At 34.6% G+C, this 16923-nt stretch overlaps 1 protein-coding gene across 5 annotated transcripts in view; it reads right to left on the reverse strand.

The window, feature by feature from the left end:
* Positions 1 to 14043, reverse strand: part of LOC131940015 (uncharacterized) — a 15862-nt gene extending 1819 nt beyond the window's left edge. The window contains exons 1-12 of one of the 5 annotated variants that reach the window (XM_059298553.1): positions 13920 to 14043; positions 11242 to 11314; positions 10539 to 10613; positions 6443 to 7601; positions 6295 to 6333; positions 5411 to 6178; positions 3656 to 3844; positions 2393 to 2656; positions 1978 to 2160; positions 1743 to 1874; positions 1127 to 1408; positions 1 to 301 (exon numbers count right to left, since the gene is read on the reverse strand). The exon at positions 1 to 301 is cut by the window's left edge and continues 1819 nt beyond it. In XM_059298553.1, the coding sequence (XP_059154536.1) occupies positions 1131 to 1408; positions 1743 to 1874; positions 1978 to 2160; positions 2393 to 2656; positions 3656 to 3844; positions 5411 to 6178; positions 6295 to 6333; positions 6443 to 7502 (2913 nt within the window). In that variant the 5' untranslated portion in view covers positions 7503 to 7601; positions 10539 to 10613; positions 11242 to 11314; positions 13920 to 14043 and the 3' untranslated portion in view covers positions 1 to 301; positions 1127 to 1130. Of the gene's footprint in view, positions 302 to 1126; positions 1409 to 1742; positions 1878 to 1977; positions 2161 to 2392; positions 2657 to 3655; positions 3845 to 5410; positions 6179 to 6294; positions 6334 to 6442; positions 7602 to 10538; positions 10614 to 11241; positions 11315 to 13919 lie in introns of all 5 variants that reach the window. The other 4 variants (XM_059298549.1, XM_059298550.1, XM_059298551.1 and 1 more) reach the window with 4 other exon arrangements.
* Between the last annotated feature and the right edge of the window lie 2880 nt (positions 14044 to 16923).

Consider the following 16923-nt stretch of genomic DNA (forward strand, 5'->3'; position numbering starts at 1 on the left):
GACGGGAATATTTCCATCCAGCTGTCACTGCGTTATCCCATTGTAGTCCCCCATCAGCCGATTTATTTTATCAAGATATCCATTTACATTGTTCAGTTTCTACTTGATGCCAAGAATCGAGAATCTTTGATATTTGATGTTTAACATAATGCCAATAATCGATTATCCACTTGACATACATCTGTGTTTCTACATCCGGGCTCCAACTAATCCTTGGTCAGGTAAAGATACTCATTTGAAACATGCTTTGTCGCTTGCGAGTTATCTTTCCTAGAAGTTTTGGTTCAACAAACATTTCCATCTAAGAAACAAATGTAAAAATTTAGTTATCTAAGAGGAGGAAGTAGAGCATTACTACGCTGATATTTGACATTTCAAGTCAAAATGGTGTAAGTTACCTGGTCAGGTTTAAAGGGGAATATTTGACAGTTACAGTTAAAATGTAGTAAGTCACCTGTTCAGGTTTAAAGGGGAATATTTGACAGTTACAGTTAAAATGTAGTAAGTTACCTGGTCAGGTTTAAAGGGGAATATTTGACAGTTACAGTTAAAATGTAGTAAGTTACCTGGTCAGGTTTAAAGGGGAATATTTGACAGTTACAGTTAAAATGTTGTAAGTTACCTGGTCAGGTTTAAAGGGGAATATTTGACAGTTACAGTTAAAATGTTGTAAGTTACCTGGTCAGGTTTAAAGGGGAATATTTGACAGTTACAGTTAAAATGTTGTAAGTTACCTGATCAGGTTTAAAGGGGAATATTTGACAGTTACAGTTAAAATGTTGTAAGTTACCTGGTCAGGTTTAAAGGGGAATATTTGACAGTTACAGTTAAAATGTTGTAAGTTACCTGGTCAGGTTTAAAGGGGAATATTTGACAGTTACAGTTAAAATGTTGTAAGTTACCTGGTCAGGTTTAAAGGGGAATATTTGACAGTTACAGTTAAAATGTTGTAAGTTACCTGGTCAGGTTTAAAGGGGAATATTTGACAGTTACAGTTAAAATGTTGTAAGTTACCTGGTCAGGTTTAAAGGGGAATATTTGACAGTTACAGCTAAAATGTAGTAAGTTACCTGTTCAGGTTTAAAGGGGAATATTTGACAGTTACAGTTAAAATGTTGTAAGTTACCTGGTCAGGTTAAGAAGGTGTTGACCGTGGCGAGTATTGGCTTCTTACATGACGGGCAGTGTGTGAGCAGCTTGGAGCACTCACTGCACGCGTACAGCTCACCACACGGGAGGAACAGGTCTTTGATGGGGGCGACATTACACACTTTACATATCAGTTTCTCTCGCAGCTTCTGGTTCTCGTTTTCCAATATATTCAGTGTTGTGTTTTTGCTTTTCTCGTGTGTTGACGCATCTTTGAGAGTGGGTTTCACGTTTAGCATTTTTTCATTTGTGAGAGCACCTTCAAGAGAAATACATTGGAGTTTTGATTATGCATTTTATACATACATGAATATCTTTGCGAAAACATCGAAAGATTTGTTTTAAATAATCATCGTGAATTATAAGAATAAACAACGCAATGCATCTCAATTTTCTTTTTATTACATTCGGCCATTTGTCCCATGAGGGTAAGTGTCCATTCGGGCATTTGTCCCATTTGTGCAAGTGTCCATTCGGGCATTTGTCGCATTCAGGCAAGTGTCCATTCGGGCATTTATGGCATTCGGGTAAAAGTCTTTCGGGAATTTGTCGTAGACCCGAAGATACATGTTAAAAAAGAAACTTAGACTTGCCTGGTGCTGGCAGACTTCCTAAAGCAGTGTACACCTGCGCCTGAGGTTTTTGTACAGGTAATGTCGTAGGTTGTGTTAATATCTGCGATATGGGGGCTTCCATTGTTTCCTTTTCTTTCGATTCAAGAACATCTACTAAGAAACAATTGTTTGAAGAATGATACTCATATATATATATACCCCTTTCTATACCATTGTGATATATGTGTACTATAATTTTATTTTGATTATTTACCTTGCGGTTTCAAGTCAACATTTTCTTTAAACTCCATGTTCGCGAGTGGCATTGCTGCTGATCTGGTCTTCAAGAAAGGACAATCAGGTCGGTGTTTTCGATGTTCCACGTCAATTATGTCTCCAGTTTTCCAGCTTCTAAGACCCAATCCACACTGGAAGCAACGGACACAGTCCGAATACCCTGTTGATAGATGAATAATATGGGAATCTTAATATAGAGTCATCTATGATATTGTATCTGATATAGGGCATGTATATATATATATATATATATATATATATATATATATATATATATATATATATATATATATATATATATAAACTATTGTTATCTAACCGAATCCAAAAACACAAATGCTTTAAGATACAAGACAAAACCAGAACTGTCAACAGAGCACAACAAGTTCTACCAGCGTAGAAAAATCCAGCTAGGGCCAAGTCCTCAGGCTTGTGAATGTGGTAGTGCTCCCACTTGCCCTCATAGCTGGCCAGTCTGACGTGGTACACAGTGTAGACCGGGTAGGATGGCGGGCTCTGGACCTTAAAGACCGGACACTTGACCTCCTGGTTACCCAGGCTTGTTACATCTTCACCCACTGCGTCATACTGTGTGGGTGGACTCTGTGGTCTGGTGTTGGTTTGTGTGGACGATCTCATCTCTGACTCGGTAACCTCTGTGCAAATAGAGTTATAGATACATGCATATATATATATATATATATATATATATATATATATATATATATATATATATATATATATATATATACTTTTGTATGTAGCCAACGCTACAATATAGCTTTCTTAACGTATTACATAAAACGTGTTGTTTTTTTTTTAAATATAAAAATTACTTATTCTGTAAATCTACTTTCAAATATCTATCTTAATTCAAAGTTAGATCCAAAAAATGCCCAAAAATTTTATTTAAAAAAATATTTAGACTAAATTCTGTATTCATCTTATTAGTTTACGTCTCATTTTAGCAATAGTTGAAATTTTATGTTTTTAAAAAATAGTATCAATAAAAACAAATAATACAAGAAAATGCAAAAGGTTTTAGAAAAATAAATATGCATAGCAAAACATGAGATATTTTATTTGAAAACACGTCATATAAGCAATATTTAACTCTACAGAAAACCATCAGACTTTGTTGTTTTTTGTTGTTTTTTTTTTTTTTGTTTTTTTTTTTTTTTTGTTTTTTTTTCTGGTTAATTTTCTTTTCTTTTTTTTTATGGTTAAGCATTTTTTTTTCTTTTTTTTTTTTTTGTTGTTGTTTTTTTTTCTTTTCTTTTTAATCAGTTTTTATATATATTTATTTATTTATTTTGTAATTTAGGTTGACGTTTATTTTTTGTGCATCAAAAATGAACAAAAATATCAATGGAAGAGTTTGTTTTCCTGGCACACCATGTCATGTTTGTACCCAAACGTGTCCTCCAACCTCCTAGAAATATGGATACATGGATACTTGCACCAAAACATACATTTTGTTTTTGTTTTTGTTGATATTTTATGGATGCCAAAGCTGGAATTAAAACTTTAAATTATCAAAATAATATTTGTAATTTTTTTCATGTAAAGTTCAAAGAAAAATATGAACATGTGCAACCGTTGTTTTTTTTCTGATAGCTACAAATGTATCATGCTACAACACAAGGATGGCGTACTTTTGAGCTCGGAACCGCTCAGACTGTGATGTATGTCCACGCCTTTGTGGCACCAGACTTCTAGGGAGTAAGCGCTTTCATGGTTCAGTGAACTCGAGTTGAAGGTCAGCACAGGTGCGCCGGAAGTGCCAGGACAGGTGTCAGCAGCGTACAGTAGAGCCTTGAAGATGCTGCCTTCTTCTGGTGGGGCTGGAACAGAGAAGTTTGGTTAACTGTGTGAACAATTTATTTGAATTATTTTCTTTATCCATTATAATACGTGTTTATTTTTTCAAAACTTAAAAAACATATATTTTATTAAAATATCTACGATTGAAAACTTCAACTGGTTGAGCGTAAAGCAATGATAATAAGGTATTTTTTATGTTTAAGTGTTTAAGCTAAATACGGTCGTATTTTTTAAATTCAAATCATGTTTATCCTAGTAAGCGCTACATACAATAAGGGTCGTCCTTACCTCTGATATATATATATATATATATATATATATATATATATATATATATATATATATATATATATATATATATATATATATATACATATATATATATACATATATATATATATATATATATATATATATATATATATATATATATATATGTCTTCGCGTCCTGTTTGGAAATCAAACGCCTGAACGGATCGGGTTCATTTTTTTCGACACCGGTGCATTATCACACTGGAAGTGTTTTTTCGCACTTTAAGTTAAATATCAAATTGCTTTCAATTTTTCAAATATTTGCGACCTCATTCCGACATTTTTAGGTCTGATAATTTAAAAATTTTGCGCTGCGTTCAACTGCTTTGTTTACTAATTATTTTTTTATCGCTACTTTAAGACCTCACTTCTAAATTTAAGAGTAGTTGATGTTGTGGTGAGGGCTGGTTTATGTTTTTGTTTCTGTTTATTTTTTAAGTTATGGGGGTTAGGATTTATGTTTATTTTTGTATTTATTTCTGTGTTTGTGTTTGCGTTTGTGTTTATGTTTGCTTTTCCGTTTCTGTGTGCGTTTGACTTTGTGTTTGTGTTGGTGTTGATGATTGTGTTTGTGTTTGCAATTTTGTTTGTGTTTGTGTTGTGTAGTTGTTTTGGTTGTTTGTGGTTCCTTGTTGTTAGGGTTAAATTTAGAGTTAAAATTAGGGTTATGGGTGATTATCTCAAATGTCCATATTTGCATATAGAGATTTAATTGGAAAAGTAATGCTGCTTAATAAACAAAGTCGCGGTCTTTTAAAGATAGGTTTTTCCCATTGGCCAGTGCAGGGCCTGGCCGGGACGGCTAGTTTAAATAAAAATAAGAATATTCCTGTGGCTATTTTTAAGGAGATTAAACAATATACCAAAACCGACTTTTATCTGACCGCTGTCCGTTATTGCCATCATTTTAAAAAAAACACATGAACACAGAAACGCATTTCATACTAAAACTTGAAACTCGAGCTACATTTGGCTTAAACGAACGGGTATCATCCCTTTAACACCTACCCCCTATTCCCCCCCCCACACACACACACACAGCGCCCTCAATTCCAACCCCTATGTGTTGTCCACGCATCTTTGATCACGCGTTTCCTTTTTTTTTATATCGTGGCCTTTAGATATGTTTTCACGGTCAAGTCCAAAATTGTGTCACTGTTTGTCTCATGGCTGTGTATGACGAAGAATTTTGGGTAGAAACGTCATTTGTAATTGCCTTTATTTTGGTTTGTGATCATGAGCGCCGAAACGATGTACAACAGCTAAAATCTTACTTTGAGGGTAGGAACTTATCTTGGCCAACTTGGTGACAGCTCGTCCGTTGATCACTGACGTCACAGTTTTGTATTTGACGATCACAGAGTCCCCACACGACAGAACCTTTTCTTTCCCGTGGGGGTGGTGGATGAGGAAGACCTTCTTGTTCAGGCATTCCTTGGCTCTCTGAGGCAACCTTTCAGCCAGTTCTTGTACCTGCTGCCTGCTCCGGTTGATTTGCTTGACGAACTGATGATCCGTGCTCTCACACACCAACAGGCTTGTGCCATCCGTCGAGTCCTGGACTGACCTCATCTTGATGACCTTGATGCCTTTTCTGCTGGGCAGGTTGTAGAAAAACTCGACGGAAACTTCGGCGTCTTCTGTGATCAAACTTGCAACGTCTTTCGAGGTTTCGATGTAAATTCTTTCTTTTTGTTTCCTGATTAATCTTCTAACCGTACCCCATTTTTCTTGCTGACCCGCGGGACAGACGCTGATCTCTGCGTGGTCTGTGAGAGAGACACTCCCTGTAGCGACCTTGACCTCTTCTCTGCCTACACTGACTACGACGCGAACCACGAGTGTAGCGAAAAGTTGAAGAAACTCAAGGACTAGCGTGTGCCTGGCCTGGGATGGAATATGTTCCAGTGTTAGATTCTCTATTGGGATGTAGCAAAAGTGACCTGGATTTTTTACACATTCTATTCTTGATATCGGTTGCTGTCGAATTAAGTCGGGAGTTTTCATTTGAATCGATTCAGATATAAAATTGTTTAACTCAACTGAAAAATAATCAAAAGTAAAATTATATGCAACAAATATTTGTAATTAAAACTATGCTAAAAATACCTACACATTTGCATATGCTACAAATATTTTAAACTTAATAAAGCCTTACTTAGACAAGCTCCTGAGTTTGTCGTTTGCTGGTCACTTGCTAAAATCAAAAGGATAGGATATTAGTTACTTTCGTTATCATTTTAAAAACAAGGCTACGTCTTAAACAAGGTACAGGCTAGATAATGTAAAAAGTTGAACTGGCTTACGGCGTGAACTTCCTTCGGGCGAGTAGCTTCTCTGTGCCACTGGAGAGGGCGGCAACCGCTCTTCGACGTGTGTTGGCGCCGTGTTAGCAATAACAGGATCGATGCTATCTATGAGTTTAACATCCGTCTTTTCACTTTGTATCAGTACATTATGGCATTGTTTTGTCTCATCGTCTGAGATTTGCAGTTTCGGATTTGACGGAAACTGTATTATAGTCTCGATGAATTTGATGTTTTCTTTTTGGACATAATCACAATTTATTTCATGAAACTGTGACTCGGAAGGCTCTTTCATTCCGACACCCTCGGAAAATTTCTGGATGTCAACAGCCTTTGAACAACCTTGGCAGGTCACTAGATTTCCGGTACCGCTGTAGGAAAACCCGGCTTGGGCGAGACGCAAGACGGAAATGTTGTTGGGGACGAGCTGGTTGTCGATATAGCGAAAAGACACCAGGCGCTTGTTGTCTACAGCAAGGTTATACATCACTCTAATGCAAACTTTCTGCGCAGAATGTCTAAGCTTAAAAATCCAAAAACATGGATCCGTTTTTTGTTTTGGATGCTTTTTAAACATGACGCTTAAAGGTATATCATTGTTTAATGCATTGGCTACGTAATTTATTAATTGTTTACTTTTATTTTGTTTTAGAAAAACTTGAAATAGGTTTAACAATGACGTTGTAAAGAGTGATAAAAAGGCTAATTGTAAAAGAATTAAATGACTTAAACAGCTGAAAGTGCCTCTTGCGTTTTTTTCAATTGAAAAAAAGCCTTTACCCAAACAAACTAACCGTTGCTTCAGTAGGGGTGGTTTATGAGCCAAATACGATCTCAACGTCGAACCTTTTGAAGCGTAAGACTTGTTTCCTACTTTCTCTCTCTCGGAACAGATCTCAGCTCTGTCAACTGCTCTGTTTTTCATCTCCAGTCGCCCATAAATCTGGCGTGTTGTCGGACATCTGCCACGAAACCCGTCTAAGGTTTCGTATCTGGCATGCCAAAAAACGACAACGATGAACAGAACCAGAAACATCAAAGTCGAACTGTGTTCAACCATTTTTCTTCAAACTTCTTCCTCGCCCCGGGTCCTGAGGGGGTGAGGAAATCGAAAACAGCAATTTATATCTTTTCTTCATTTTCTTTGATATCCCCAGACCTAAAACAAGATTGAGAATTGCTTACAGTAATTTCATTAACATCTTTTCAGTACATCTTATATGACAGTATACAAGGACTATCGACCCAGCTCTGACCACCACAAGTGTGAACTTGGCATGTGCTAGAAATAGGCCAAATGACATGTGTTATACCTGCAGACAATGTATCCCGTAGTTATTCAGTGAGATTGTTTGCACAACCATGTTTCACCCTAACCTTTCCTGGGTTTATTGTCGAGTTATGATACTACGACATTAATGTAGACAAATTACTTGACAGGATCACATTGGTTTATTACATCATTTATTTCACTATATAGATACGGGCGACGTCTTTAAAAACCAATACTAGGTCTACATTCACGACCTAGCCCTAACACAACAAGGACGCAAGACTACCTAACCTTTTTCGCCAGCAACAACGATCCTACACTGAAACGTCACATCTTGCGTACGGCGTCACACAAACACAATCTTTTATTTATACAAAATCCTTTCACAACACACATATTCTCGTTCCCTATCACACACATCATGACATCATGGAAGTCCAACGGTTTTAGCATGTGAATGGAGAAGACAAAGTCCCAATGAATAAAAGCAGTTTTCATCTGAAGATGTGACTGAGAGTGATGTGTGACTAGACATCAGCATGTAGCGAAATGACTTTCTCAAATAAAAACATTCCAAACAAACTTAAGTTAAACTACAAAAACACATTAGGGGCGGGTGAGGGAGGACATGCTACAAAAAAAACTAGAGTATATACTTTTTCTAATATTAATATTTGTAATCGTAATTTATGGTTTGTTTTTATTCAGAACATTCTGATTAAACAAATATCACTTTTGACTGAAAACATTCATCGCTTGAAGAAAAATCAAAAGATGTAAATGCAAAAATTTGTGGTCGCGTAATTCAAATTCGCCTTTCGTATTTTATCTAAGTCCCTAAGCAGCTAATAATAATACATAATATAATATTAGAATTAGATTTCTCAGAATATTTAAAAAATTATTTTTGTATTTTTGTCTAATTCTCAAATCTATCTCTCTCTCTCTCTCTCTCTCTCTCTCTATATATATATATATATATATATATATATATATATATATAAATATATATATATATATATATATATATATATATATATATATATATATATATATATATATATATATATATATATATTATATATATATATATATATATATATATATATATATATATATATATATATATATATATATATAAAGCAATATATGTGTATCTGTGTGTGTGTGTGTGTCTGTGTGTCTTTTATGCATTACTACACAATTTATCCGAGTGCCATGAAACTTTGGATACTTGAAGAGCATAGTCTTGAGAAGGTTTCTGTGGGGAAAAAAATTAATATTTCTTATGGGCGGTGCCCGATAGGGTGCGACTTTTGCCAATACACGGTTTGGCGGCCAGGATTTCAGAGCAGCTATCTAAGCACTTGGTTTCCGTTAATCGGGCGTCCTGCATAGCGGGTAAGGATTACTACTATATTCAGCGTTAAAACTTCAACAGGCGCAGCCGCCAGCGCTCCGGCCATTGCGAGACGCGAAGCGCCGCGGGCTCCCCTGTAAGCACTATAACGCCTACGTTCGTTTAAAAAAAGGCTATACACTAAAGACACGATGGGCAACAATAATTGCCTGGCAGGGGCAATTCAGCGCCCCGGGCTTACCCGTGAGCACCACGGCGCCTATGTTCGTTTTAAACTGCACGATAGGCTATGGATAAGTTAGGGCGTTAGTCATTTGATAAATTGAATCAAGTGAGTTCGCCGGCGCCCCGGCAGGGTGCAATTTGACGGCTCGAGGTATCCATGAGCGATATGACGTCTTTGTCCGTTTTAAACATTACGAAAGACTATGCATAAGATTGGGTTTCAGAGTCGTTCACTAAACATAATCAGGCACGTTCGTCGGCGCCCAGGCAGGGTGCGATGCGGCGTCCCGGGCTTTTTTGGGCGTAGTGTAGGTAAACCTGACAAATATGATCCAAGTGCAGGCATTGTTTACATTTTTTTTAAAACCTCAGTTTTAGAAAAACAAGGTAAGGTCTCTAAAATTAGGATTGGTAAAGCATTGATGAAACCCTCCTAATATATTTCGTCGGATTGTATTTGTCTTTTATGTATTGCTACACCTTTCAATTGATCCATGAAACTCCTGGGGAAATTTATGGGGGAAAAAATTCAATTTCGCACCGGTAGGAAGTAATTTGTCGCCCCGGCTTATCCTATGAGAGCTATAGCACCTACGCTTGTTTTAAACAGTGCAATAGACTATAAATAGGATTGGGCGTTTAGTCGTTCACTGAATTGAATCAAGCGCGTTTTCCGGCGCCCAACAAGGTGCAACTTGGCGCCTCAGGCTATCCCGATAGCTCTATGGCGCATACGTTCGTTTTAAAGAGTGTGATAGAATATGGATAAGAAGTAGTATTATAGTCTTCCATAAACTAAATCAGATGCGTCCACTGACGCCCATGTATGGTGGGATTTGCCCCGGGCTATCCTCGAACTTTCTTCTATCCCCGTGGCAACGTGCGGAACGGGAACGCTAGTAAACAAATATAATGCAATTTACGTTCTGAAAGTCATTGCAAAAGAAGTCGGCATGTCAGATGTAGTAGATCGTGAGCTAAATTTTCCCTGTTCCTTTCTTCCTTTTATATATATATATATATATATATATATATATATATATATATATATATATATATATATATATATATATATATATATATATATATATATATATATATATAGTTTTTATGTCACATATAAATACAAAATATAGCAAACATACACATATATCATATACAAGTAAATTTTAAGGCTTACAATCAGATATTAATAAAATATGAATAATAAAACTGTAAACTAAACGATGCTCAATTACCGATTAGAAATAATGGATACATTAATGTCCCACTTGCAGTCGGATTGAGCTTCTCTAGTGACTTGTCCTCCATTCCTGTATTGAATTGTAAACAACAACTAGTACATCGTGGCACGTGGAATGGTATTTTATTTTACTTTTCATTTTACATCAACAGTAAAAAAGAAATGTTTTTAATATAAAAACAATTGCAAGGCTAATTAAACCTTTAATATATACATATATATATATATATATATATATATATATATATATATATATATATATATATATATATATATATATATATATATAACAGGTTAACGAAAATGAGAAGACTGATTACATTGTATTTAACTATGTTGTTTAACTATAATATAAACCGCTAGGTAGTGTGTCCGTCACAAGGTTTTTCAATCAACCGTACAGGTAGCTAGAGGTTAGAGCTCAGAGAGTGGAGCTAGAGATTAGGTTTGTGAAACTGGTAATTTTATTGTGCAGCTGCTGGGGCAAATTTGGAGCAGGTAAATATTTTTACCACTTCATGTAAACAAGCACACGCTCTTATCTAAACAAATTAAATGACAACAAGATCAGTATATCATTAGCCTATTTCATGACATCACACATGCGTTCATTAATACAAGTCAAGAGGTCGCCATTGCTTACACATTATAGGAGAAAAGCATGAAACCTTCAGTTATCTAGTTCTATCAAAACTTACTTCGTTGAATTATCCATATTTTAAATGTTTCAAAAATATGAAAATGCAGGTATATAGCTTGAAAGACGATAACCTATAAATAAAATTAAAAAATATCTTTAAAAGTTTTTGGATTTTTTTTTTACAGAAAACACCGAAGAAATTGTAATAATTTAATGCTATTTAATTATTTAGTTCTATTAAAACTAGTTTGATTGAACTAGGAATTTAAAATTTATGCGAAGCTTTGTCATATTAAGAACTCAGATTTTAACATTTGTGTAGATTCAATGGGGGTTATTTCACTTGTATCAAAATTGATACAACATGAAATGAAGGGTTAAGCGCTTTCTCTGTCTGTTGAAACAAAACAAATTTAAAAATATGAAAAGGTGTGTGCACCCATCGCTTTATTCGTAAGTGTAAATAAACAAAATAGGATTTTGAGAAACTTAAAGAAAAAATTAAATGCATAATTTAATATGGACTTTCTGCAATAAACAAATACTAAGTAGGTTAATTGTTCATTTAAATTAATTAAGCCACTTTGTTTTACTTTTATTTTCTTCGCTGCTACCAATTATAAAACAATCTCTGACGTTTTAAAAACAAAGCAATTCAGCTTTATACTAAACTATTCTTTGCTTAGGTTTTCAAAAAATATTCGAGAATTCGAATGATTAATTAATCGGTGGTTGGCTGTCATGTTTGGCGTTCACCGCTGTACCGATTTTCCCAGATATGACACGTTTTTTCAGGCATCCACGGATATTGGCCTGAAAGCTCACAAGATATCAGGAGTTGGGGGTGGGGGGTCGTCTGGAAGAAATTTTTCGATATACAGCTCATATAAGGAGAATTTCAATCGTCGCCACTTTTTCGCCCGCTCTGTTCGAGTAGAGACTTACCGATAGTTTTTCTATATGGCTGATTTATTTACCCAGGACTATGGAAAACTTAGGCCAAATTACCCTTTTAAAAATGTGCAAATAGTCATAGTTATTCACCATATTAAATATGTTTATTTAGGGAATTCGGACTGGTCACTTCTAAAGGCCTTCCTAATATTTTTTCCGAAGATAACACAGTTTGTTTGTTTTTTTATCCCCGAGGGTCGTTCTTCGAACTCAGGAGCTATGATGATAGTTTTAATAATGCTATGTTATTGTCCTTTTCAGTTTCAGGGAATATGCTCAGCTTATTTCTATTTTTTACAATTTAAAATCTAAAGCTTTTTGAATTAGTTTACCATGTTTGGCACCTGAAAGTAAGTAATAAACCGAAAAAAAGGGTTGAAAACAATTTTGGTTGTCATGGAAACTCGAAAAACAACCGCCATTTTGAATTTTTCGGTAATTGTAAAAACGCTAAGGTTTTATTTTATTTATGCACCCATAGCAATCAAATTTAAAGGCCTATATTTCAGAATATATATATATATATATATATATATATATATATATATATATATATATATATATATATATATATATATATAAACTTTTATCACGACAACTTTTTGAAATGACTGCAAGTTGGTATTCTACACGGTCTGAAAAAAATCGTATACTTTTTAGTACGCTAAAGTTTCAAAATGTGCATGTTATTTAACATAAACTTTTTTTCTATGAAAGCCATCACAATTTCCTCTTGACAAAAGTTTATTTTTGCATGAAGAACAATTACTGAAAATATGGTGGGCATTTTTTAATTAAAAATAAAATAGTAGGCTTTTAGTGTTAGGTCACGTAATTTATAAAGCCGATTGTAAGCTTTGGGTGTTTCCGGGATGATGGAAAATACGATTAACGCATACTTGAGAAATCGAGCTTTCCAGTGATGCCAAATACAATATGATGACGGATAAAACACTTTTCGTAGAGAACTTGTAAGATTGGGAAAATTATTATTTTTAATGTGGTCATAAAAATGGTATTTTGACACATACATTTTTTTTCTTATTAGAGTTATTTTTTCTTAATACAAAAATGAACAAAGTATCCAAAAGTGCAAGAAACCCATTATGACGAAAAATCTGCATTTTGATGATATTGTAATGAGCATATCCCCTTAATAGTGAAGATTGACTAAAACGCCATTTTTTTTTCCTAGCGGCAACATCTAGTAAAATATATTTTTTAACTGTATACAAACGTTTTAATAACAAGCTTTTATGAAATAAGGCACTTAAACGAAGAAAATAAATTATTTTCTTTAAATATATAATAATACACTACTATTATAATTAATGTAAAGAAAAGCGTGGGTCACTGTATTATCTATTGGATACATTTACTCTTATTTAGGATCAGACCCGCGCTTTTCTTTAAAGTTATTTAATAGTAATGTATTATAATATACTAAAAGAAAATCATGTATTTTCTCCTTTTTAGTGTAGTATAGCATAAAACCTTGTTATTAAAACGTTTTAATGCGTTTTTAGTACTTTAAAATTTTTAATACAATAGAGTTTCATGACTAAAAAACTATTGCACGCCAAATGAACATGATATTGTGCGTATAATAGTGCGTAATAATTTTCGGGCATCCAATTAATTTCAGAAAATTTTAATTAATTCATAAAAAACTAATTAAGTCAAAATTGATGTCAGATTGCATTGTCGTCGGGTCTCGAGCCGCGTGATAAGTTCGAAACGAATCAAAAGCAAGTTTTTAAAAAAGCTTGTAAAAAAACGCACCGTATAGTTATGCCGTATTTAAGTCCAGTCACAGAAAACACCACAGCCTCGTCGGCAGTTGAAGAGTGGCTGATCCACTTTATGCCTCAGCTCCAACAAATACACAAATACGTCATCGAGAGCAGAACTTCCCGATAAATAAAAAAAAGCTTTTTCGGAAAGTTAGCAAAGGGCGGTAATCAACAAAATATTTCTTTAAACTCTTAGCTTGTCTCGTAGTAGCTTACTAGTGGGTTAAAGTTTAATTGCAACTCCCCCTTCCCATCCCCTGCAGAGTTTCTTTCAGACAACTGTGGGGGGGGGGGGGGGCACTAACGGGGCGGGACACCCTCCCCTTGTGTGTCACGTGCGTGATTTAAGCTTAAAATAGAACCCCTGAGCTGATTCAAACTCAAGCTGTTAACTCGAGTAGTGACTTGAGTAATCTTAAGATTTAAAACCTTTAACTTCCTGGTCAAAATTTAGGCCTACACTTCCTGAATCAGACGGATTTTTTAATTAGTCTAGTTTGAATGCGTCTTTTATGATGGTAAAGCTTGGGGGTTTGTAAGAAGACAGTGACATTGAAATAGCTGTTAACATAGAATCCTGTTTAATGCCAAAAGCTGACATAGGCTAGTGTCTAGGTTCTTAATAGCGTAATGCTCGAGCTATATATCAAGACTGCTATTAAATTAAAATCTTAAGGGCTCCTCGTACAAATGTGTTTTAAATATAAGCAATTATAAATCGTCCACGGTTAACTTTAAAACAATTTCAACATCTCAAACATTTTTATGACTGTGAAATTGTTGAAATGTTAATGTAGGGGTTTGCGACAATATAAGCTAAGTAAAAACAAACAAAAAGAGGCTATGGTACAAAACAATATTTTTAAACTTATTTGACATTATCAAAGTTTTCGACCTTCAAAATTTTACAATTTACTGTATGTATTCTGCGCTATTTGTTTCTAAGTACATGTAAACAGGGAAGATAAGTTTTTAGGCAACTTATCAGGTGCACAAATAATCAAATATTTACGATAGCAATTTACTTTTATGGAAAGACAAAATTTAGTGACGGTAATAAAATAAGGAGAAGTAGGCGAGGGTGATTTTTTAAATCATTTCAGTTATATGTGTTTGTATTTGTGTGCTTGTGTGTGAGTGTGTATGTGTGCGTTTGAGTGTGTGTGTCTGTGTTTGACTATGCTTATGTTATTGTTTTTTTATAAGACAGAACCACTGATTGTAATTATAGTACAAAGTAATCAGTTAATCGATCTATATTTTTTAATACTGCATGACCCCTAGATTGCTAATCTACTAGAGTGACAGCTTGGCACGTTACCAAGGTCCTTTACCGATAAACACTGAACACGTGTTATGGCTGATTCAGGCTGAGTCTCGTATAAAAATAGAATATTACGTGGAATATTACGTGGTATTTTTTTTTAAATATAGCGCCACGTCAAGGAAGGGGAATTCCCAATAAACACTAAACCATTCAAGCGTTTTAAAGCGTTTTTTACCTTTCGACCAGTGGCGTAGCCAGGATTGTCTCATGGGGGAGGGTTCAAATTTTTTCCATCATTATATATATATATATATATATATATATATATATATATATATATATATATATATATATATATATATATATATATATAAGAAAAAAACACAAAATGCAGGCCGACAAAACAAAACAATTTGTCACTCTAAACAAAAACAAACAAAAAATATACCCACAATACAACCAAAAACAATAAACGCAACACACCCTAGAATATTAAACGAACTAGGTGAAATAATCACTCTCTTAATATAAATATGTATATTTCTACAAATTTAATTGTAAATGCCAAAACAGATCAATAACTGCTTTAGTATGTAGTATAGAAGCTTAATTTTATTCGTTTTTACAAAAATATGTTGTCTACAATCAGAATTAAATATATTGTCATCACAAATGCTAAAATCTTACAGCATAATGTAAGTTTTTTTTTAATCAGAGTTGGTATAAAACCATGCTTTTCAATTACATATTAAAACTAAATCTACTAAATGGAACGTTCTAATAATAACCTACATGTAACTAAAACATTGGACTTACAGTTCATATTATACATTTTTTAATTAGCTATTGTTTTTTGTGTTCTTTAAAGATCATTTTTTAACATAATGATAAGGTATGGGTTAGATCACTTTATTGATCACACAGCTCTTTACTTGTAACTGTAAAAACAATATTTACAGAGTTTTACGTTTCAAAAGCTATGATTCTGGCGGCATGATACTTTGGTACCTCACTACGCGTTTTCCCAAATGTACTTAACAGATCAGTTTGGGGTGGGTTGGGAGGCGGGGGTTCAACTTCATTCACTGCTGTCCGGTCACTTTAGGTCAATTATCCTACCCAGCGTATACCTAAGTGTGGCATTAATGTTGTGTCCCATTTTATGTGGTGAAGTTGTGGGGTGGGGGGGGGGGGGAGAAACCAACTCAGAGTGAACAAAGCGTCAGTTTTTAGATGACGGTTCTAAACACACATATACAATTATGCACATATACTGATTCAGAAATAGATTAAAGTAAGTAACAGTGGTATTATGACAGTAACAAAAATCTACAGAGGAATCCCCCCTCCCTGCCTACGCCACTGCTTTCGGCTATAGCTTTAATGACACTGAACACCAAATAGGCGATGTCGTAAGGCAACATTGAAGAAGGCTAACTACACAAGACAGACAGGCGCCTTCATAAACCAACAGACATTTACGTACGCCGCCCTCAATAAGGCGTCTTTTAGTTCTTTTTACTTTATACAGAGTATAGAGGAAGTACTGTTATCGTGCACAGTAATCACATGAAATTTTGACAGTTTTCATCGTTTTACACCTCAATTTTTCATCATGTAAGGGGTATAGGGGACTTATTTTAATCGGGCAAAAATAATTGATCCAGATTTATCAAAATTATCTACGCGTAATCTAGTCAGGAAAACTGGGCTTTGCAATTCTGTC

The sequence above is a fragment of the Physella acuta genome, unplaced genomic scaffold, assembly GCF_028476545.2.
Source record: "Physella acuta isolate Inbredline_101_S28 unplaced genomic scaffold, ASM2847654v3 ptg000308l, whole genome shotgun sequence".
NCBI lineage: Eukaryota > Metazoa > Mollusca > Gastropoda > Physidae > Physella > Physella acuta.